The 23,619-nt window shown below is 38.9% G+C and overlaps 1 protein-coding gene across 10 annotated transcripts in view; it reads left to right on the top strand.

Annotated features, from left to right (window-relative positions):
- ERC1 (ELKS/RAB6-interacting/CAST family member 1) overlaps window positions 1–23,619 on the top strand; it is a 277,525-nt gene that overhangs the window by 176,251 nt on the left and 77,655 nt on the right. For all 10 annotated transcript variants that reach the window (XM_030959956.1, XM_030959958.1, XM_030959955.1 and 7 more), the window contains one exon: window positions 1,831–1,991. In XM_030959956.1, the coding sequence (XP_030815816.1) occupies window positions 1,831–1,991 (161 nt within the window). The remainder of the gene's footprint in view (window positions 1–1,830; window positions 1,992–23,619) is intronic.

Genomic DNA, 23,619 nt, shown 5'->3' with positions numbered 1-23,619 from the left:
TTATGAAAATTGCATACTTTAATTTTTTTCTTTAGTTAGCTAAGCATAAGAATACTACATTTTGGCAGCTGCATTTGAATGGGAGTAGAAAGACTTGCTGCAGTAAACACTGCTCAAAATCTGTGCTATAAATTTCCTAATTCTCAATTGCAACGTTTCTTGCTCTGTCACCATTGAGGATGAAAACCAGTCTTATTATCCATGTTTGTCCTGAGTCATTAGCTCTACCTTTAGGAGTACAGGATTTATTAAAGCATGTTACATACTTCCCTCCTACAGCACCTACATAGCAAATGACATACTCAACTCTCCTTGTAAAAACATGTAAGTAGAAATTGAGCTTGTTGTAAATTGAATAATTCACTTCCAGGATGGATCACAACTTGACTGTTATGGAGGGATATAAAGGCAATGTAGTGCTGTGTTTGCATACTAAATTTATACAAATATTTGATTGTGTGTAGCAGTAGCATCTGAGTTTCTCCCTTTGAAAGCACATTATAAAATCGTTTATGAACACTTGGTTTGTGATGGAAAGAGGAAACCTACATGGAAGAAGTCAGTGAAAGTAGTGTGTGCTGTGGTATTTTCTGAGACCCCGACAAAGGGAGGAAATTATGAATCTGACTTCATGTTCTTAGAAGGTTAATTTATTATTTTAAGATACTGTAATATATTAAAGAATGCTATACTAAAACTATAATAAACGATACTAAAAAAATAAAATAAGATACAGACAAAAAGCTAAAAAATAATAATGAAAAACTCGTGACTCTCTCCAGAGTCCTGACACAGCTGGACACTGATTGGTCATTAAGTAAAAACAATTCACATTAAACCAATGAACAGTCACCTGTTGGTAAACAATGTCTAAACACATTCCAAAGTAGCAAAACACAAAAGAAACAAATCAAATAATTATTGTTTTCATTTTTCTCTAAGGCTTCTCATCTTCCCAGGAGAAAATCCCAGGCAAATAGGTTTTTCAGAAAATATAACTGACAGTGCGCCATTGAGCTTTATTATAAAATTATTAAGGCACATCCAGAGGTTTTTGAATGCTATATGTAGCTAGATTTAAGCATGTATTGTGATTTTGAATGTTAATTAGTGACAAATTTTACCTAAGACAGAACCTATTCTGAGTGCAAAATATAATTACTCTTCATTTGTGTAAAATATATGGCAGAATTTTTAATCATGTTGTTTCTGAATCTTTCCAGTTTGCTGGAGGTAAGAGCATTGTTCTGCTGTACTTCTCTGCCATCAGCAACTCTTTGAATGTCTTACATTGCTAAATCCCAACACGAGCCTAAAAGCATTGTTCAAATGGTATTTTGAGGGAAGTAGCCTCACACCTTCGTGGGAACCCATTCCTCTCCCTGCTTCAGAAATGTCACCTTTGTTCCTAAAATGCGCATGTAGTTTCTCTTTAGACATCATTTACAGTGAAAGTGTTTCATCCTTTTGGTATATTATCGGTGTGTTTCCTTTAATACCTTGCATTTTTGTGGGCCAGTGTTAACATATGCAGGCCATCCTCTTATCCCTCTGTACATTCTCTGAAACAGAAATACAGAAGAGTTGAAGGTTTGTATTGTAATGATTCTGTGACCAAACTAAGTTAGGTCCCAAGCTGTAATGCTGCTTTGGTCAAGTGTAGACATCGTGTGCGCAGCACTGGATGGTGCCTCCAGCCTGCAGAAGTGCTGAGTAGCTTCCATTCCCTGGTAACATTGGTACTCCAGTTCAGTTGAGACACTTAGTAAGTTCCAGCTGGTCACACTGCATAATTTTTCTCTCCTCCTGTCTTCTCCAAAAATGTTTTAGGTAGAGGAGCTGATGATGGCTATGGAGAAGGTCAAACAGGAGTTGGAGTCAATGAAAGCAAAATTGTCCTCCACACAACAGTCTTTGGCTGAGAAGGAAACCCATTTGACCAACCTACGAGCTGAAAGAAGGAAACATTTGGAGGAGGTCCTGGAAATGAAGTAAGTGTCTTCTCTTATTATTTGTAGGCTTGTTTTATTGATGTCTCTGCATTCCTTTCTGATCCTTGCTGTTCTAAAGACAGCCCTGCCTGGATGTGTCTCTGCAGATAGCAGTTATCTGTAATCACTCGAGCCCTCAGAGGTGCCTTCTGACCAGGGATTACTGACATCACTTTCACACTTCCTCTAGAGCTCAAAAACATCTCTTCCTTTTGGTTGTTTACAGTACACTTCTGTTATTTGCACAATAGCATCTTCAAGGTCCTAAGCAATTATTGGGACTCAATTATTCTATGTCTAATGAATGTGCCATCTTGTTTTGAGCGGCCTATAACTACTTCAAGGTAAGGTGCAAGGCAGTGGAGCAAATGACAAAAAAAAAAAAAAAAAGAGGGAGAAGATAAATATAATGTCAAGTGTTTGTAATGTTAAAGTCACACTGCAGATTTCTGGTCTGCTCAAGTATTTTTCAAACTCATTCAGATGATTCATTAGCACTGCAGCAGTTTGAAGTTCTCTATCAGTCAAACTTTTCTAATCATCCTTACACAAGAAAGCCTGGATAAAACCAAGCTTTGAGGAGGTGGGGAGAAGAGAGGGATTAGACTTCCCAGGCTTAAATACTTCCTAATTTCTGACTGTGCATTACAGATAAATAGTTATCCTTAGTTTAGGGAGACATGAATCCATTTAGTGCAATGATGGATAGTGCTGCCAGCAGTTCATTAGAAGCACTTTCAGTTGTTTAGCCAGCCCTGAAGAGAAGGAACATTTTTATTGGCAGGACTAGCAGTGGTTCCTCCACTGTGGTTTTGTGAGCCATTATTTATTTGTTTAACTATCCTACACTGGTCTCTTTCCTTTCCTATTTTTTTTTTTAATGAAAGGATAGAAAAACAGCTGTTACAAAATGGAAAGAGGTGGCTTAGATCTTGAAACTTTAACTTAGAACTGCTGTATAAAGTAGGCCAAGCCTCCCCAGCTTCATATTCAGCTACAACAGTTTGATCTAGACCTGGCATAAGGATGTTGGAAGACTGCAGTACTTAAAAGCCACACTTTTTATTTTTAATAAAAAAATTTATTGAGCTATAAATTTGACTGCCTTGAGAGTTGCTGTATGGGGGGATGGGAAGAATAGCTCTTTAGGTGATGTGGGAATCCAAAGCAACTGGAGATGTATCCCATTTCCAATCACTTGAGAGTACTTCTGCCAAACTGCTCTGCCAAACCTTCTCATTAAAATCTACACGCAGTGTAGTGTATATCCTGAAATGTATTTGGAATTGTGTAGATCCTTTAATATAACTACTCACTTCTGAATGATGACCTCTCTTACCTGTGTAAGTTATTGTTGGAAGGTTTTTGTACTGAAATGTGGTATCAGGTACTGCATGAACTGGTAGATCCATTGTACCTCAGAAGGAGGAAGGACACTGGAGAGAATGGTAATGCTGTCAGCACATGGAGAGAAAGATGGAAAAAGCATTACATTTGTATAGTTAACTAGCTGAGCATGTTTTAGTCGTAGCTGGTCTGTCTTAAAGTTCTATAAAGCTGCCAAAGGCATCCAAACTTCAAAAACTCGCCCTCGCCATGAGGCTCTGTTGCAAACAAGTCTCTACTGAGGACTCCCAGTCAATTAATATCTTATTTTATATACAAAAACTCCAGTATATTCTTTGTTGCCCTGCTTTTCCAGCCTATGTCTTTTATGAAAAGCACTCATTTGTTTTCTGGTTCTGCAAAAAGTTTCTCATGTTGTTAAAGTATTTGCTACTATTTCAACTGAAAAATAACAGTAATTGAGTGAGTGGTCAGTTTTGTGAAGCAATTAGCTGCTTTTGGAGTTCTTATGGAGGAAAAATAGCTGTTGTACAGGTAGTGTTCAAAGGGATGGTGAAGCAATATTGTTCTAGGGCATGCTTCACTGGGAAAAGTTTGAGGTGCTCAAAAGCAGCACTGATTAAATTTGAGATTTGTTAGGGGTGTAGATTTAACAACTTAGCCCTGCACTCAGCTAATGGGGCTGGGGAGCAGACAAGAAAAATATCTTAGGAAATGCTGCTTTAGGAGATTCCAGATATGGAGTGAAAGAGAGCGTTAAAGCAATAAGGGGACTCCAGAAAGCTACCTCTGGGTTTTAATAGGAAGTTGTTAGATATTATGCTAGTGAAAATACATGTTTAAAATACTGGTTTTTAGAGTAGAACTTGTGTTTACTACTGACTCTGTAACCCTGAGAAGATCATTTCACACTCCTTAGGGAATAGTGTGGCACTAGAATAGCTCAAGTGTGAAATATTCCAAGCAAGAAATTTCACTCCTTGAAGAAATACTATGTATTTTGAAGCTCTCTTCCTTTAAGTCTAATATTTTCATTTTCTTTAAAAAAACTTTATTGCTAATAATTATGAGAGAGGCAGATAATGGTCTCTATTTATATCACCAAACCTGATCTACTGTAGAGAAATACTAGTGAACTGCTAGGATTTTTGTTTTGTTATGTTTTCTTTAAGAAGTTCTAATGTTTCCATCATTCACAGCAAATCTTTTAAATTAGGCAGGAATAAAGTGCTGTCTACAGAGAAATCTCTGTTCTTTGTCCCATAAAAACCTGCTTAGGCTGAGCTGAGTTATAAACTGTTGAAAATCACCAGTTTTACTTTTTTTTTTTTTTTCCCCTGGTGTTGTCAGCAAATTTTGGCAGTGTGTGAAAATAACCAAGCACAAACAGTCTAATCTGAGGCTGAGCTCCTGCAGTTGCCAAATCTGCAGCAGTGGACACTGCACTCACAGGGAAGGGGAACAGACACTCTGTCTGCATGATTGTTTTTGGTTTTTTTTTTTTACTAGACAGGCCTTTTGTTATTGGCAGAAGGACCAGAAGGGTCTTCCCAGTCATGTGCTTCAGGGTTGAAAAGTCCCAGTTTGGGGCATTTCTCAGGGTGTTCTTTCACACCTGGAGAACGATCCAATAGTCCTTTTCTCAATTATGCCTTCTCCTGCTAATTGCAATTGCTGCTAGCCCTATAATTCAAGGTCTGCAGACTTACATAACATAGTTGGCCCTTCAGAGTTGGATCTTTCATCCTCCTGGCTCACAACAGAAGGATTATTACTTCTCTGAGAATAATTTACTATCCTCTTGTTTCTTGAAAAATAATCAACGATCTTGCAGATGAATTGTTAGCTCAGAAAATAATTTATGTTTCAACATCAAGCTGTCAGAAAGCATATTTGGATTTCTTGTCTGACTGCACATGAGTAGTAATGTACAAAAGTAATACTTTTGAGTATTTATCACTGTAGTTTTTAATGTCATGAATTCATCCCACAGATAGTGTTTCTTTGATACAGAGTAGAGGTAGTGATTAGAAATGAACCAGGCATTTTATTTATTTATTTATTTATTTATGTTTATTGTGTGCTTTCCTTTCTTCATCTCAGAGCTGGAAGGCTTCTGAGAGCTTCAGAAGGTCACTCATAAAAATGAGATGCCAGCCTAGGTATGGCTATGCAGGAAGAGTCTTCACCCATATCTCTGCTACAGTTTCCCTGCATGGTATGACTTAGAAATATTTGGTACATGGAGAAGTCCACATCTTCATTTTCTGGCTCTCAGATAAGAAAAAGTACAAAGGCATTCACATGACCACTGACAACTAAAAATGAGGTCAGTGGAAGATGAGGTTATTTATCCTGTGAAAAGTTCATCTTCCCAGCAATAAAACAGCATTGTCTGGAAGTATGAGTATGAAGCTGAAGTTGAAAGTAATCCAGAAAAAACTGATTAATTGACACAGTTTATTTGCTAGAAAAGTAAAATCAGTTGATCTGAAGTGAGGTGTGAGGTGATTTCAAGCCCTGCAAACAGTTTAACCAAACAAAAGTACTTCAGGTTGTGTACACCTATGGTGAACAGAACTAAAAAAAAAATTAAAAAAAAAATCAATGTCCATCCAGCAATAACCTGTTGGCTCACCTGCATCTGTCTTCTTGGAAATTAAGGAATTTCCTGGTCTTTAAAGAAGTTATGGTTATGCATATGGAATAACAGCATCCTCCAGAGCAGATGAACAGATGTCTCCATAGTTTGAAATCCCTTTGGGTTTGTTGCCAGTGCCACAAAGCAGCAGCACATTACTGTCACATCAGCAAGGTGTGGCCACATCACACTGAGCTGGGCTTACAGGCTTGGGGTCATTGCTGTGTCAGATATCCCCTGATGGCAGCAGTGGTACCTGAACGTCTCTGTGATTGCTTCATGTGCCCTTAAATAAGCTGCAGTCCCACAGGGGGCACTCTGTGTCTGTAGGATTCACTGTCTGGGGCAAAGCTGAACAAGTGCATCCCTGTCAGTCCCTTTTCCTTCTGTTAGCTTTGGAATTTTCTCTTTAATTTTAATTTTCAGGGCACACAGTGAAAATTAGCATGCTAGCATCCTCTTACCATTGTTCTGTCCTTTTCAATTTTGTTTTGTCCTTTTCAAGCATAAAATATTTAATCATATATGTTTATTTTAATTCTATATTGTTATCCCATTAAATTGTAACTACTTCAATTGAAAGGGTCTGAAATATGAAAAATAATCCATTTCTAACACTTAAAGAATAGAGGCCTCATGTTTAAATAATTCAAAATAGACTGACCTTGGAATTGCTGTTAATCTCCAAGTGAATGGTACAGAATCCAGTAGGAAAGCTGAAATACAGCATGCAGATATATTGTGTGTCCTTTGAGGCTCCAGTTTATTGAAGATCTTGGTTACCTGCCAATTTGGTGTCTTTTGCTACTATTTTTTTAAAATCAGGTGAAAACTTAAGAGAAAACATAATCTCCTTCACACTTTTTTTTTCTCTTGGCAATTAAGGAATGAGTCCTGTTACCCTTCCTGTCCTCCTGTGTTGTCCACAAGCCTTCTGAGCGCTTTGAGACTGGAATGTCCTGTCTGGGGAGGTGGTGGAGTCACCATCCCTGGGTGTGTTTAACAAAGGACTGGATGTGACACTGGGTGCCAGGGTTTAGTTGAGGTGTCAGGGAACAGGTTGGACTCGATCTTGTGATTCTGTGATTCTGAGACCAGAGTTCTGGCAGCACTAGAGACAGCCTGCCACACTGTTTTCTGTTTCCAGTGCAACTCACACTAGCTGGTCTGAACCATGGAAGCAAGCAGAAGAGTTTAACCCATTTTTGGGCAGCACTACTAAACTGATCAATCAAATGTTTCACGTAAGTGAATCTTGAATCTCAAAGTGTCACCACTTTGCAAAGTAAAAACATGAACCTTTAGCAAAGCCTGTGTAGACAAAATGCTCTATGTGAGTACACACACAGAATTAGATTGTTGTGGTCTACTCTGTTTCTTTAAGTATTTGGAAGTTGTATTTACCTTTTCTAACTGGTTTGTTGTTACTCTTCACCTGCCTTGAAAATCTTTTCCTTCTGTAGCTTTTCAGATACTAAAACCTTGGCATGATATGTCACAGTCATGTTCTGTCTTGTGATAAAACCTTCTGTATCTCATTTTATCTCGAATTCTGTGGTCCCTGAGAATAATCTCGCAGACAGAAAGTATTGTACTATCTTAATGAGCCATGACAGGCCTGGAAGCAAAACCAACTGCTGAAAACTGCACCAGGTGGTGTTGAAGCATTTTGCTCCACTCAGTAATTTCTAAGACTGTTGATGTTGTAGGGAGGAGTTGGGAAAAAAAGGTCCAGTCATTAATTGCTAGAGAATTTAGCTACACTATGCTCTTGTTCCCATGCCTTTACATGGGAGATTATTTTTCTGGATATATTTCTTCAGGGACTGGGTTTAGTGTAAGTGATCCCTTCAGTGTCATAGTTCTTGAGATGAGGAAAGAAAATTAAACCTCTTTCAAATGAGAATTTGAAAAATTCAGCATACAGGCTCAGTGTTAAAAATGCTGAGGTTTTCTCATACTTTCATTTTCTATTAAGATATTGCAACATTCCTACAGAAGCTGCTCTGAAAGATCTCATCAATAGAGATGCTGGCATATATATACACAGAGTACCAAACTGTATGCTTTTTAGGCTTACACAATCCTTACTCTAGAGGATGAAATACCCTTCTTGTCTTTTCTCAGTTTTCCTGGCCATGATTGCAAACCATCTTAGGGAACAGGTGCAGCACAAGAAAATTTCATGTTCTTTACTGCCCAGAGGGTATTGCTTTGGTAAAAGTCTGTTTTTATCATAACCTGTATGCAGATCATGTTATCTAAGAGAAATTTTTTTTTCTAGATAAGCGAGTGTTAAATTGGTAGAGAAATAGGGAGAGTGATGGTTTTATGTTGACTAATATAGAGAACAGATTGATTGTGAGATAGCTCTAAGGGCACCAACATACTGCCTTCTGCTAACTAATTCTGTGTGCCTTTATTTTGTATAATTAAATACACTCAAGAGTTCTGTCACAAGTAAAAGTTTATCTGTGTAGTTTTCCCTTGGAAGTGTGAATCCTCCACATCACTCAGTTCTAGAACAACACTTTTAAAAAGTACATTTCCATGTTTTCTGCATGTGAAAACATTGTTTGTCTATAATTCTATACAGAAGAAGCATAAATATGACTGTGATTTTTGTTCTAAAATATGCAGGAGTGTTTTGGCTCAGGGTTGATAGCAAAAGTAGATTTTCTATGCTGGCTGTTTCAGCTGCATCCGTGATTCCTGTCTCCATCCCTAATCCAGTATAAGATTCTGGGGCTTCCAGGGGTGTTAGTGAGCTGAACTAAATCAAGCACTTTTTACTCTCTGGTAAAGTCAAAAGAACCATGAGTTCCTTAGGGTGCTTTTTCCTCTTTTATAAATGTGAATTGTAAATAGTAATGCATATAAATCAACTCTTTGAGCACTACATATTTCATTAAATACAGTCAAGCTGTGGGTTAATAGAAGTTCCAAGTGAAAATATTATGGTATCTCATTGCATATATTGTAGATTTAATGTAGTGTGAACAATAGTAGCTTTGAGCAATTGTAAATCCCATCCGGACATCGTCAGCATAGTTCAGAACACAAGGAGGGAACTCTCCAAGGGTGCATGTGCTTCCATGGTCACTGTGCATATGCAAGTCACTCTTTTATTGGGTTTAAAATAACACTGGAGCTTTGCAGGGTGTAGGTAAGGCAAAGTCTAACTCCAGTCTGGTTTCTGGAGTGGAACAGAAATTCCTTTTTTTAAAAAAAGTGAGGTCAATTTGCTTTAATTACAGAAATAACCTCTGAAGCAAGTAATTGCTTCCCTGCAATCCTAGAGGACAACAAGTGGGAATTGAGTAAGAAAAATTGGAGAACAGAGTTAAGTTGTTGGCAGTACATACAATCTTTGTCTTTATACTGTATGGGAATATCCATGATGTGTTTTCTGTTTTCTTCCCTTCCCAAACAATACTTTTGACTTCTTTTTGGCAAAATAAGAAGCATCATCTGCAGGTCTGTGGAATTTCTGAGAAAGCTCAATAGTGATAGGATTTGAGAATTGTTGGTTTGGGTTTGTATGGTGATACCTCGTGTGCAGTGAAAATGGTTCCATGGAACTGCAGTCAAAAACATGAAAATTGACCAGAACTGTTCATTTAGAAATCCTAAAAGATGACACTAAGCACTATGAAAGTGTCTTTGAGGTATGATGCTGTCACTGCTATTAAGTCAGTTCTCCCCATTTCAGTATCTTTATAATAGTTTTCTGCAGATTGCACGATGAAGAGAACTCTTCCTGTACTAGGAACTAGTGCATATAGGAACACAGGGAATTCTGAAAAATCATTTGACACAATGTTATATTTGGTGTTGCCTAACCCCCTTTTTCAGGCCTGCCTCAAGCACTAAATAGATATGGCTGTAGCTTTCTCTACACCTGTAGCTCCTTTTCAGTTTGCTGGCATTCTACAGCTTTAAAATTCATGTTGACTTGAAAACTACAGGATCACATTAGTTTATTTCCACTATGTAATCTAGGAATCAAGCTTTGCATGATATTAAATTATAAATTTATTATATATTAAATTATATAGTCTGTATTTACTATACAATCAACTAGTTTGATTATTTAGTTTAATTTCATGAATAAAGATTTTAGTCCGCCGAGACTGTTGTGAAAAGATGAGAACTGCAAGTTGCTTTGAGCAGGGGGGGATTTCATCAGAAAATTATTAGAGTAAATGGTCAAAGATAGATGTAAATGTTCAGAAAATACTAAAGTGTTAAATAGCAGAGAAATTAGCTTGTTGAGACTAAATCCTGACAAATCAACCAGGTGTCTCCATATGCCAAGTCATAGTTTTGGTAATATAGCAGTTTTGATCTCAGGAGGATTTGTGTCATCACCTTGCAGAACTGTCTCATCAAGAAGTAGGGATTGTATTTCTTATTAAACCACTATGAAGTGAATAAGTAGGTAGCTGGAAAAGAATAAACAGTAGTTTGCTGTTGAAATGGAAACCTCTGTTATGTGATGTCTTTGGAGGTCTCTCTCAAGCCTGCTGCTGTTCAAACTGTCCATAATGAAGTGCCTGACAAGCCAAAGCCAAAGGGTTGCCAGCATGCCCTGGTTGGGTGTTCAGGTGATTTGGGGGACAAGATGAGAATTCAAACAGGTTTCAGTAAAGTGAAGAGGGGTTCTGGGAAGGTTTTTACATCATCATATCACAAATAGCTTAAATACAGCTCAATGTGCTTTGGGGGTATTTTAGGTGAAGATGGAGACTGTGTTATCTGGCAGTTTTTGTGATTCTTCAGCACAAGTCATACACTTCCCTTACTGAATGTCTGTAAGAATGAAAAATGTGTCCTGCAAAAATGTATTGTGTGCCTGAGCTTGTTCCTCATCTGATGTGGGCTCGGTTCTGTCTGTTAATATTATCTTTGGCTTGCAGGTTCAATTTCTAAAGAGAAACTTTGCTTTTGTAGGTAATTCATGTTGAGTATTCTCCATGCAAAGGAAACTTCTTTATGTATTGGAAGGAATAGAAATAATTCAATTTGTTGGTTCAAAGTTGCTACAAAATATTTTGCTGTCTTTCAAGTCCTCATTAGGCAGGAAACCTGAAAGGGTTAGGACTCGCTAGGTTATAAAGAATACAAGGGATATCTTCTTGTATTTGGAATAAGCCTTTATCTCATGTAGCCACACTTTCATCAAAAATATTAATAATGCAACTATAAATAATAGTATTTTTCAGTTTAGTTATTTTCACGAAAGGATTTTACATTTCAAAGTAATTTTTTTAAATAAAAACAGAGAAATGCCATTGTTGTTCCTCAAAGGAGTAAACTGAAAAGCAAAACATGAAGTGACTTGTTCACCCATGGCCACAGAACTTCAGTGATGTCAGGAATCAAAATCTGAAGATACTGGCTTTGTAGATTTTTTTGATGTCTTAACAGTTTGAGACACAAATGTTTCATGGGAAATGTTGTGCATGTGAGATACACAGTTCTTCATGCGTTTCTCTCTTCTAGCATGTTCTCATACAGATCCTTAGTACATCCTCATTTTTTGTTTTATTTGTCTATATCTGAAGTTGAGTATGCATTTCTTGCCACTTCAGTGCTGTAATTGGAGGGAAGCAATCTGTTCTGTTTTGCAGAGCTGATCTTTGGATTTATCTTGCTTACTAGAGTCTCATTGTTAGTGAGGGCTCTGGTTTTGAGTTTGAAAAACTAGGTTAATTTAGCCAGGAGATGTTAATTTAGAAGAAAAACAAATACATTTCTGCCTTGCCTTTAAAAATATGAAGCTGGTTTTGGACTGCAGTTTCATAGATTTTGTGACAAATGAGGCAAGAAATAAATTGGCAAACTCCCTATGTCCAAAGTATAGTGGTACAGTGTGCTCTCTAATTCTCAGCCTCAAAGATCTCAGCAAAGGCCTCAAATTAAACAAAGTCAAAACTAATCAACTTTACAATCAAAATACAATTATTAAGGCTTTCATTTACTACAAAGAAGCAGTTGTGAAAAAGGCACTGGAGCAAGTTCTTTTGTGTAGTAAGGGAAAATCAACAGCAAGGTGTCAAACAGAAAAATGAAACCCTGCAGGTGAGGTGTTTGGAGCCAAAAGAAACCAGCAGTTATGCAGAAATGCAAGTAAACTGTTGGGGAATGGAAAAGGTGTTTGGTGCTGAGCTGCAGAGGGTGTCAGAGTGCACTTGGCCCAGGCAGAAGAAGCCTGTGGACTAAAGCAATGCTCTGGGGTCAGGCACAGCCCTTGGAATGACATCCCTGTGAGGCTGCCCTGCAGGACACACCCTAGCTGACAGGACCTCTCTTTATACATTTTCTGCCCTTGTTTTGGGGAGACAGGCTGCTCCACGTTGCTTCATGACATTCATGGATACACCTTCATTGTATTTATACAGATACTGAATTTCTTGTTCTGTTTGATGGGCAAATACAATCTCAGTGCAACTTAAACGCAGCTAAGTATAAGAACTTCATCTTTAGTTGCCTGTTCCTGAAAAAGAACTTGTAGGCTTTTAATGAAAATAGTTTTAGAGGGACACAAATTGCTTTGGGCAGCTATATGGTTTTCATGTCAGTGCTACAAATAGCATAAAAACTTTATTCCCATACATGGGATATGCATGCACTGTCTTTTAATAGATCTCTATTCTACTTTCATTTTACTAACTCTCAAAGTGGCATTAATATGTAAGTAGTGTAGTAATTTATGTCTAATATTTTGTAGAGTACACCTGCCTTAGTCCAGCTGTGGTTACACATTTTTGTGGTGCAGACACTCCCATGGCTGCAGTGTGCATGCATCACTTGTGTTTTGTTTGACTTGCCTAGTGTATGGGTCATTTTTATTTTATAAATAAGTATATTTAATTTTCTGTAGACTCTGATAAGCTCTGTAAGTTTCTTCTATAAGAGCAGATTAATGATTTAATGAAAATATAATGTATTTTCAAGGTAGGAATACTTTTTAAGAGCTGTCAAGTTGTAGTCTGATGCATGGAATAAAACCCTCAGCTCTTCAGAGTTGCTTTACCCCCTGTTCCCAGTGCCAGGCCAGTTTGGAAGCAATTGTACATCAATCAGCAGACCATCATAATGAAATTCTTGTGTGGTAAAGATGGAAAATTTAACTCCTTATGACCAACAGTCTCAGATTTTCAGTTAAGCTTTCATTCCCAGTTCTGTATACTGATATGGCTGGTCTGGAACATGCATAGTAAAGGACAAAATCTACCCTTTAGGTGCTCTATTCCCGAGGAAATCCTACAAGTCTTAGAAAAAACCTTTTAAAAATATTAACTGTAGGAATGCACAAAAAAAAAAAAATGCTCTCATTCCTCTTTGGAATTCATGCACTGCCCATTTTCCCATTTTTCTAGTTTATGTCTTAAGTATGTATTTTGATTTGAGGTGAGAGTTAGGACAGCCTAGAGGAAGTATTTCATTACCAAACTTCCCAGCACCTCAGCTGAGGTTGGTGACAGTCTGCTGGGACTTGGAAATACACACCTACACCTTTAATGAACAAGAGGAGTTTGCTGATCAAAATGGGTTACAATAACTTGTCTCCACCTTCCAGGAATAGACTTTTTTTTTTAATTGTGCAGCCTTCTATAATTTCAGTTTATGCTGTAGCCCTCAGTTCTCATTATGATACTTGACAAGATACAGCACTTTCTATCTGAAAATGCTAAAGCAGTTGCAAAGTCCATGTTAACTCCTGAAATAAGCCTTTGGGGGGAAAAAAGTGTTTATCTTATTTAGGAATTAGGGAAACTCTGCACAGAAAAATTCAAATGGTATGAACAAATTGTCTAAGTTGTTTAGACAACTTATTATCTAATTGCACTCAGGTAATTTAACTGTATCTTGCACTCCCAGAATAAGATTTCATTTGCTGTTGCAGATTAACAGAGGCTGTTATTCAAGTGTTGTTTAAAGGGCAGTATTAAAATTAATTTTCTTGTTCATTATATAAAATTATTTTGAATAGGACAGAGACCAGGAGATACATAGTGAGGTTCTTTCCTATCTTCTCTGTTTCTCAAGTCTCCACTTCCTTTTCTTTGGTTGGTCTTCAGAACTTTGTTCTCTGCCTACCAGTGATGGTCTCTGATTCACATTGGACTCCAATTTAAGACTTCCACCATTCTACACACAAGATGTATGTTGGATAAGAAGGGAGCTCATTGCCAGCTTTGAAGTGCCTGTTGATCCCTCATTTTTTGGTTCTGAGGAGAGCAGCACTGTGCTGTCTGAACTTACGAGCCTACTGCCATTTCTGATGCACTGGATTACCCCACTGGACTTCCAGAAGGTTCCCCTTCAGAAAGGCATGGGTGTTTCTTGTCTTTTGTTGGCCTCCTGTCTTTTCACACCCTGGGGCAGCTCATGTGAAACTGGACACCATTAATTGGGCAATGCATTCCCAAGGCAGGCACCTAGAAAAACTGAATCATCACAGCTCCCATCAGCATCACTTAGAGAGACAAGGCTGCAAGACTGCTCTGGCAGCTTCTCAGCACTGACAGGACATTCACCATCACTTCAAGATGACTTCTGACATCCCAGAATTTGACGCTGTGAGCACACTCTGCGCTGCAAGACCTCACAGCTTCCACAGAAGTTCTGTCATCTCCTTGAGCCCCACTGAAAGGTCACATTCAGGAGCACAGGGCTTCCCAGGCTCACTGGGATTAGGATTCATTGTTTTCATGACTTTGGATCATGGACTTGGCTAGGAACTTTGGGATGATCAGTCCCAAAACACAGCCGAGCCACTTCTACATTATAGGGTAGTTACCTCATGAGGCTGAAAGGGTCTTTTAATGTTTCTTCTTCATATTCTGGAAGAGTATTTTATTCCTAAAACACTGCTAGTAGCTGACTCTTTCACTGTCTCCTTTGAGGATGCTACAGTGTACTTGATAGCTCATTGAATGGCTGAACTATGTACTTACAAAAAAAACCAACCAAATCTACATCAATAATCTTTGCTTGTGTAATTTTAGCACGTTATTATTTAACAAAGAACAATAGATTCTCAATGTCATTCGAACATTTTTTTCTGGTTTTGCCGGATTATTTTTCTGTCCTCAACTGTCTTTTCACTGAAAATTCACAGAATTGTGACAGCCAAATGCACAAATATTTCCCCAGTCTGTTTCACAGTTACACCAAACTCAGCTATGTTTTTGTCTTTTTGATTGTTACAGTAATCATGCTTAAGGAGAAGCTAGCTGTGAATGTGTTTTTCTGTAGTTACTAAGCTTTTCAGTGGTCCTTCAACTTTTTTGGGACTTATGGTTTCATTGGCCAGTTGCCAGAACAGTCTTTCTCTTACACATAGCTGGCTAATCCTGCAAATGTTGGTCTGTATTAGCTAAAGAGCAAAATTATAAATTTTAACAAAATGATACATGGAAAGCCAAGTCTATGAATGGAGATGTGCACTAAATGCATTGTGTTAGTTAATAATTGGGATGTTATGTATGTCTCATTCATAACTTTTCAAGTTGTCAGTCATAAAAGTAAATGCAAAATCTTGCATAGATTTAGATTAAAATCTGTGTGTATGGCTCATAATTGAAAAAAAATGCTAAGAGAAGGATGCAGGCATCTTGTGAAAGATGCAAGAGCAGCATGGTTCAATCAAGCATATTTGTAAAAGTTATAAAGCTTTTTTTGAAAAATAGATTTTTTTTATTTTTTTAGTTTTCATATTGTGCCTGTCAACCTCTCCTGTTTTCAGGAACTGGTTTGAGTTAGGCCCTGGGGTAAACAGGAGTCCTTGTTTACATGGTACAGGGCAAGAGGCTAATTGACTCTTTCATTTCTCTTCTTGTGTTTCATATACATTTAGGGAAGGTAGAACAGAGAGAAGCTGCAATCACACAACTTCTGAAGTTAAAACAGCCTGATTGGGAGAAGGACAATTAAGCTGCATTTATGCCCTAATAACTCATGCCATGTGCTGGTCTATAGTCAGAGCCACCACTTTGGGATGTTTTCCAGGCCTAGACTTTGGGTTTGCAGATATATTATCATTTTGTTACTACACTTTGAATTTGTTCTTATGTGTCTTTCCTTTTTTATATATAAGGTGCTACAGAATGGCAAGACTGAAGGTGGTTGTTCCAAATGGCTTTCAAAATTCTTCTAGGCGTGTAGTTTTGCCTTAGCCAAGACCCTTTTTAGGCTTCCAAGCTCTAAAATGAATATACAACTACTTTTTCTTGCTTCTTGCTTTTTTTTCATAACTCAGTGCAGGTTCTCTTGAAGCCGTTAAGTGTATAAAACTATTTGAGATGCCAGAGCACTGCAATGCTGTTTTTTTCATTTGTGTTTTCTGTAGCTAGCCAGGGAATACAAAATCATACATAGAATCTTTAAAAAAAAATCATTCCTTCTGAACATTATACTTAGCCACATTCTCCACAGTTGTTTAGGTCTTATTGAAATAAATGAGTATGAAAATAAACAGAAGAGTTCCTCTTGATGTTACGATGCAGTAAAATCTCTTTTAAGAAGCATTTTAAACTTCACATGTAATTTCTGGTTCTGCCCTGCTGTGTGAATGAAGCTGTGCTCTGCAGGCCAACACTGAAAATACATTTTTGGGAGCATGAGGATCTGTGGTCTGACTGCAGGGCAGGCTGAGCTACAGACCCATCTGCTCCTGCTCCCCTCTCCCAGGTCCTCCTTTGGACTGTGTCTGCAACTCACAAAACTCCACTGCACTAATTTAGGACACTAACATAGCAATAAAACGTCCACATTTTTCTGATGTTAGTTTTCTGCTGGCTTAGTGCACTGAAATGGCAATCCATAAGTCTCAGACAACACAAGGCAAGGTTTGAAACTTGTGTTGTGGGAAGGAGATGACTGACAGCGAGCTGCTAGAGTGGCCTGAACTGCAACTTCAGTTGCAAAACCAAAAGCCACCCCTTGCCTTCTGGTCTTCATTCATAGCTTGGGTAATGGGCTGAGATCTCTATGTGTAATAAACTTTTGCCCTGCTTTATTATCCATTCCTTTTTAGCTTTTCCTCTTGATAGAAGATTTGTCCTGCTCCTGACCTGGGAGGCCTCCTGCCTTTGGCCAGCTGCCTCCCTTATCAGCAGTTTCCAAGATGCAGGCTGGTGTTTTCTGTTAAGGATCTGAGCTGCAGCAGTTCCATCCCACCATCCTCCATCTGTCACTCATTCCTCCTTCTGAGTGGGGTGGGTTGATTAGACTGATTAAAGTAAGTGTCTGGATTGAGAGGGTTAAAGCACATCCATCTGTTCTGGATTTACTGCTGCTTCAGTGGAGGCAGGAGGGCCAGGAATTAGTGAGTGGCTTAGTCCGGTTCTCACTGCTGGCAACTGACAGGAGCACTGATGAGGTGATAATGAACTAAAAAGTCTGCCCTGTTGGCTGGGTGGGAAAGGGACCCAGACAGTGGGCAAGTCTCACCCCAGTCCTTGCCAAGATTTTCACGTTTTAATAGAATCCATCTAAAGCAAAATTAACAAGTATACATTCCTGGACAAGCTTCAGTATCGTAACTTATCATCGGTGGATGCGAAAGAAATCCCTGTGGTGGCGTTTGCAGCTCTGCGGAGCTCAGGCACCAGGCAGCCCAACCCAGCAGGGGTGGTGGCACCAACAAGAGTGTTTATCAAATGCAGAATAAGTCCTTTTAAAATGCCCTCTGAGGTTGTGCAGAACACAGCCTTCCATTTTAGTTCTGACCTTTGGTGGCGCTTATTAACATTTTTGACCGTAACAATTGATCCTTGAAATATTCCAATCAGGATTTGAGATACATCCTGAAGGCATTGCTTCGTGTTTTCCCTTCATTGCTTTAAATGCTGCAAAGCATTTGTTTTTCTTACTTTTTCTTTAAACCTCTGTCTTTCATTAGAACATATTCCAGATTGCCTGTAACCTCACAGTATTTTACTTTTGACGTGAGTCCAGCTAATGCCAAGCATGAGTGTTCATTATATGTCTGTGCTAACACGGAGTGGATATACTGCCATGTCGAGGTGTAAGGAGCACTTCAAGCTGGTTGGGTAGCTGAGGAATACAGTGTAGGCACTCACCAGGCTTCTTACATTGACATTAGGTGTTCTTCTCAACTTACTTGTTGCTGACAGACTTAATAAAGGTTCAAGATTTTACAGGCCTTCAATTTGTAAAGAGTCTGCAGAGAGTACAAGCATGAAATATCTTAGCAAGAGTTTGTCTTTTTTGTAGACAACAATGCTGAGTTTTTCAAGCTGGGTTAGAACCTGTTTATTCCATAGCTGAAGTTTTCAAAGTTTATTCCAAAGCTGAAGCTTTGGAAGGCACCTTCATTCATAGAGGGAAAACCTCTCTGACCTTTGTGCAGAACACTGAGGGGGAAGATCGTGACCCCAGAGTCTCCGGTGGCTGTTGATTGAAACCTTGTGTTTCAAGAAATAAATGTTTAAAAACACTTCCTTATAAGGCCCAGGCTGCATAGACTGACTTTTTTTATAGCATTTTAACTATTTTGGTAAAAGGTGTTTCTTTCCCTACCCTCCTTCTGATCCTACCAGAAAGGGCTAACTCAGCGCAATCGTTACCGTGACCCTTAGACTGAATGCAATTTTGTCATTATAAATATGACTTAAATTGATACAGCTTCTTTTCCCAAGCCCATGGGCCCAAGCTGTCTCTGCATAAGTGTGTCTATATGACTGTAACAATGTCTGCATTCATGGGCTTGCCCATGCCAATTGCAGGGATATATTTTGTAGGTACAAACCAATCCAAAAAGGAAAAAATAGTAAGTTGAGCCTTGAGAAAAGACAGCAAGTATAATGGGTGGGATTGGATGTGAGGGATGTTGGGAACCATGTCAAATCCTTATAAAAACGTAATTTGACTGTTTAATTGTTAGCAGTCAGAAAGACTGAAGTAAATATTTTCGTACAACTTATTTGATGTCTCCATATGCCCTTCTGTTCCAAGGCAGAAATTCAGGAATTTCGGAATTTTTTACTTCATCTGCCTTGTTCACATAGACTTTTAGCAGTATTTGAAAACATGGGAATGCAAATAATTCTGCTTATACAGTCAAAATACCTAACCACTTTCAGATTAGATGTGTCCCCTTTTAATTGGCAAACTGCTTTGTTAGCAGTGGACAATCATAATCTGGTCTGGTCAGGGCTCCAACAACTTTCTTGGCCACTGAAGGAATTGCTCCTTATGTGGTGCCTCATCTGTACCATGAATGTTGTGATTTGTGAGAGGAGGGAATTATTTTTAACCTGATATATGTGGAAGAGGGACCATGGAGTTGGCACATGGACTGTTATTTATGACTAACAAAAAGCAGTCTCTTTTATGTGCATTATAGTTGTAGTTTGTAGTTTTCAAATTAATTAAAATTGATGCACGTTTTCTCATTTTTTTACTTTGAGGGGAAAGGGTATTTGTTCAAAATCAAAATTTTAAGATAAAATGACATGTGGTTGTTAAGTGCCCACTGAGCTCAAAAAGTAATCTGTGCCATGAACCCCTTTCTCAAGAGACTTCCTCAAATAAGGCCAGCAGTGACATTGAGCAGAGCTGCTAAGAATCTTGTAGCCATTTGATCTTAAAATGTTCCTTTTCTTCTAATAGACAGGGTGGAAGGTTACCAAATGGCATTCTTGAATCTGATGCAGGAAAGGTTGTTGTTTGTTGTTTTTTTTCTTGATCAGCTCAGCATTGTCAGAATTTCTCTTAAAAATCTTAGAAAAACAGATTCAAACATTGTTTTCTGAACAGATGAAAATTCAGTCATCTGATTTTTTAATACTGCTGATTTATTTTGTATTACATTCACTTGTTGGTGGTATGTGTCTACTGTTCATGTCCAAAATAGAAACCGTTTTGATACAGAGAACACAAAATCAATTTGTGCTATAGAAAAACAACTATTGTATACATTTCAGAATGATACTGATGTCATCCTGATCACATTATCTTTATGAGTCTTGTCCTCTTCCTCTTCTCACTTTGTTTGTGGAGGAGCAGACTCTGGAAATTGAAGCCACTATATAAAAAATCAAAAGTCATCTCCAAATTTCTTCTATGCAAGACTTGGGCGTAATGGCAATCAGTTTTATTTTCTATCTGAAGTCTCCTGGGTTTCAGTATTTTGTGGTAGTCTTCAGGTAAGGTCTTCTAATTCTTGGGATAATTAGGACACCTGTATAATATAACAAAAAATCAAGCAGAAAAATAGCTGTATGTTGATCAAAAGTACCTCTTAGCAACTTATATTGATGATTATAGGTAGCTTATTGCTTAGGTAGCAACTTATATTGATGAATACCATCAAACTTCTACAGCCCATTCAGATTTAGTTTCCCATATTTTTACTCTCAAGGCAACAATAATGTGCTGTTTTTAAACTTGATTGTGGGTTAGAAAATGCCAAGTGATTTTCTACCCAGAAATAATTTTCCTTCAGTCCTTCTTTTTTCCCCCCTTCTCTTTTTTGTTGACTATACTCACAAGTCAGGGTGTGTCAGAGTTGCTGATGCTGCATGGTCACCATTCCAATCTGCTTTAGTTTCTTACTGATGTTTAATAGTCTTGCATGGAAGATTATCCTCAGAAACCCACGTGGCTGCTTCCCACAGGAAGTTTGGGAATCGAGTGAGAGCATGTTTGATGCCATCCTGAAGGCAGAGCTAAAGGGAAGCACTTCAGCCTAGGAAACATTTCCTTTTGAATAAGGTTGTACAGAACCTTTGATTTCTTCCAGGGCTTTACTGAGATTGCTGCCATTGTGATTAAGTTTCTTGGTATTGCTGATTATTGTGATGGCCTAGAGCCAAAATCACTGTTGCTTTTGGCCGAGTAGGAAAAAAGACAGCATGAAAATGTTTTCAGCAGGAAAAAAAAAGGAGTACTTGTTAAAACTGAAGAGTTGATTGTTGTATCCTTGTATCATACAAGAACTGAAGCTGACTTTTAACACCACAATATTCGCTATACTTCATGGCAGAGGAGCTGGGTGAGGCAGCATTTAAGAAATAGCATTTCCTTGCTGAATGCATAGAACAGGTAAAAAGTAAACTGTTTGAGTGCACTTCCCTGCTGTGGTTCATTGCTTTTTGGGAATTTCATTTTGAAGAGCAGGTGCCCCTGATCTCCCCTACTGGCTCAGCTGAGTCTTCCTTCATCCAGCACAGTTTTCCTTCTGTGCAGGGTGCATGGTGACAGTTCTTTCAATTCTTCACATTCCATGATGCCCATGGCTGCAATCAGTCTCTTTATAAAAGCTGATCTTTTCCAGCCTGAAGAGTTAAGGAAGTCCACTTTTGAGCCCCAGTTCATACCTAGAACTTTACCAACAACTTTAAAAGCCACCTCTGGCATGAGAATATATGGACTTAGTTCCAATGAGGCTTTTCCTTCTCATGTTACAAGTAAGCTGGTCTTAGAACATAAAAATATGTCTATGGTGAGTTAACTTTGGCTAAGGGCCAAACTCCCACCCAGCCTCTCACTCACTCACCCTCCTCCACACAACAGGAGTAGAAAATAGGATGAGAAGCCTCATGCATCATGGTAAAGACAGGGAGATGCTGATTGCTGTCATGGGCAAAACAAAGTCACCTCAGAGAAAATGAATGTATTTCCAATTAAAGGTTTGGGTAGTGAGAAACCAAGGCAAACAATAAAAGAGCATCTTTCCAGTCCTATTTCCTATGCTCCCCTTCAGTCCAGCACTCCAGACTCCTCTGCTCTCTCAGTGCAGGGAGGGATGGGGTGGGTATGGTCAGTACACAGTTTCTCTGAGGATTTGTAGATTGGTTTGGAAGGGACTTTCAAGGTCATCTAGTTCCAAGCCCCCTGCCATGAGCAAGGACACCTTCCACTAGACCAGGTTTCTCCAAGCCACATCCAGCCTGGCCTTGAACAGTTCCAGGGGCTGGGCATCCACAGCTTCTCTGAGCAACCTGTTCCAGTGTCTGACCAAATCCTGACTTCTGACCCAAATCTAGCAGGGCAAGCAAAGTAGCCTCACAGGTTTTCATCTGTTGTGTCTAAAGCCTTCTCCAGCCACACAGCTCTTTCCTTGCACCAGTGTGGGCTCTCTCCATGGGGCTGCAGTCCTTCAGGAAAAGATCTGCTCTAAGAGGGCAGCAGTGACTATCTGCTCCACCGTGGGCTGTCCATGGGCTTCAGCAGTTCTGTACTTTGTACCTGGAGCACCTCTTTCCCCTCCTCCTTCTCTGAACTTCTTCTTCCCAGTGCTGTTTCTCACCCTTTTCCCCCCAAGTCCTTCCTTTGCCTGTGTGGTAGGTTTTGCTCTTTCTAAAATATGTTTTCCCAGAGATGGCACCAGCTGGGCTGAGGGCTGAGCAGTGTCCTGCAGTGGAGTCATGAGGAGCTGGCTGTGTCCAGCACACAGCAGCCCTGGTCTCTTCTCCCAGAGTCTCCTGCAATCCCTCTGCTGCCAACACCTCGTCACGGACACCCAATAGAGCATCAAATGTTATTTGAAATTTTCATTACAGGGAAATTACAAGAGTGTAACAATGCTTACTGATGCACTAGCATGCCACTTGCTGAGTGACAAAGAATATTTTCTGCATGGGAAGAAGGAATTTGTTTTCCATGTTGGGTTTTAACTCTTGCACAGATGTAGACAAGGCCGCTGGTACAGGAGGTCAGAGCTACATGAGGAGGCTCTGCTCTTCTGCCAAGTGTCAAACATGCTTAAAACATGAGAAAACACTTCTTTATGCAGCAGGTCCTGGGGCCTTGTGGCCACAGAGAAGTCTGCACTGTGGAGACAGTGTCTGCAGGATCAAATGTGGCTTAGATTCCTGGACAACTGGTCCTTAAGTGGATATGGGAATGAACTTAGATAGGGATGTGCTGTATAATATCCTTAATATTGTAGTTCTCAATGCTGGCAAAATATGAGGGACTGGGCCAATAGGCTGTGTTACAGCTTGTAACAGAACTGAAGAAATGCAACCAAGAGAAAAGCATGGCAGTGAGGTCTGAAAGGCTGAAATTACAAAATGTATTCTGTAGAATACAAAGTACTGAAATTAAGGAGAAAACATTGAGCCCAAATTACTTTGGAATCATTCAAGTAAGGTGCTAAGAAAATCATGGACTTTTGCCTAAAAAGACAAGCTACAGAATTCTGTTTGTCCCATAGGTGGATGGGGTATAACACGAAGAATCTACAGATATTTTTGTCATATGGCTTTAATCCTGTTTCTCTTTAGAATGCCTCTTTCTGCAGTGTTTCTGTATATTATCAAGTGTCGAAGTGGATCAGATCTAAGTGGTTAGTTGGAGTTGTGGTCACCTCAATTACCCTGATTGCTGGTGAAAACAGCAAGATTTGATTGGAGGAAGCAGATTTGGAGTTCTTTCAGAAGTACCTACAAACAGTTTTTAAGAAGTTTGATCACACAGGGATTCTTTGCAACCTAAGAATTAAGTTTGCTTTAGGTTTCCCTATAATGAAAATATCTATCTGATTGCCTTTTGCTACAATTGCAATCACGTTTTTATTCCTCCTTATTGTAACTTTATCTTCCTTTACCTCAGATTTTTCCATTAATTTCAGGAAATAAGAGCCTGACACAGTAATGC

Source organism: Camarhynchus parvulus, chromosome 1A, assembly GCF_901933205.1.
Source record: "Camarhynchus parvulus chromosome 1A, STF_HiC, whole genome shotgun sequence".
NCBI lineage: Eukaryota > Metazoa > Chordata > Aves > Passeriformes > Thraupidae > Camarhynchus > Camarhynchus parvulus.
This window is presented reverse-complemented; position numbering and strand designations above follow the sequence as displayed.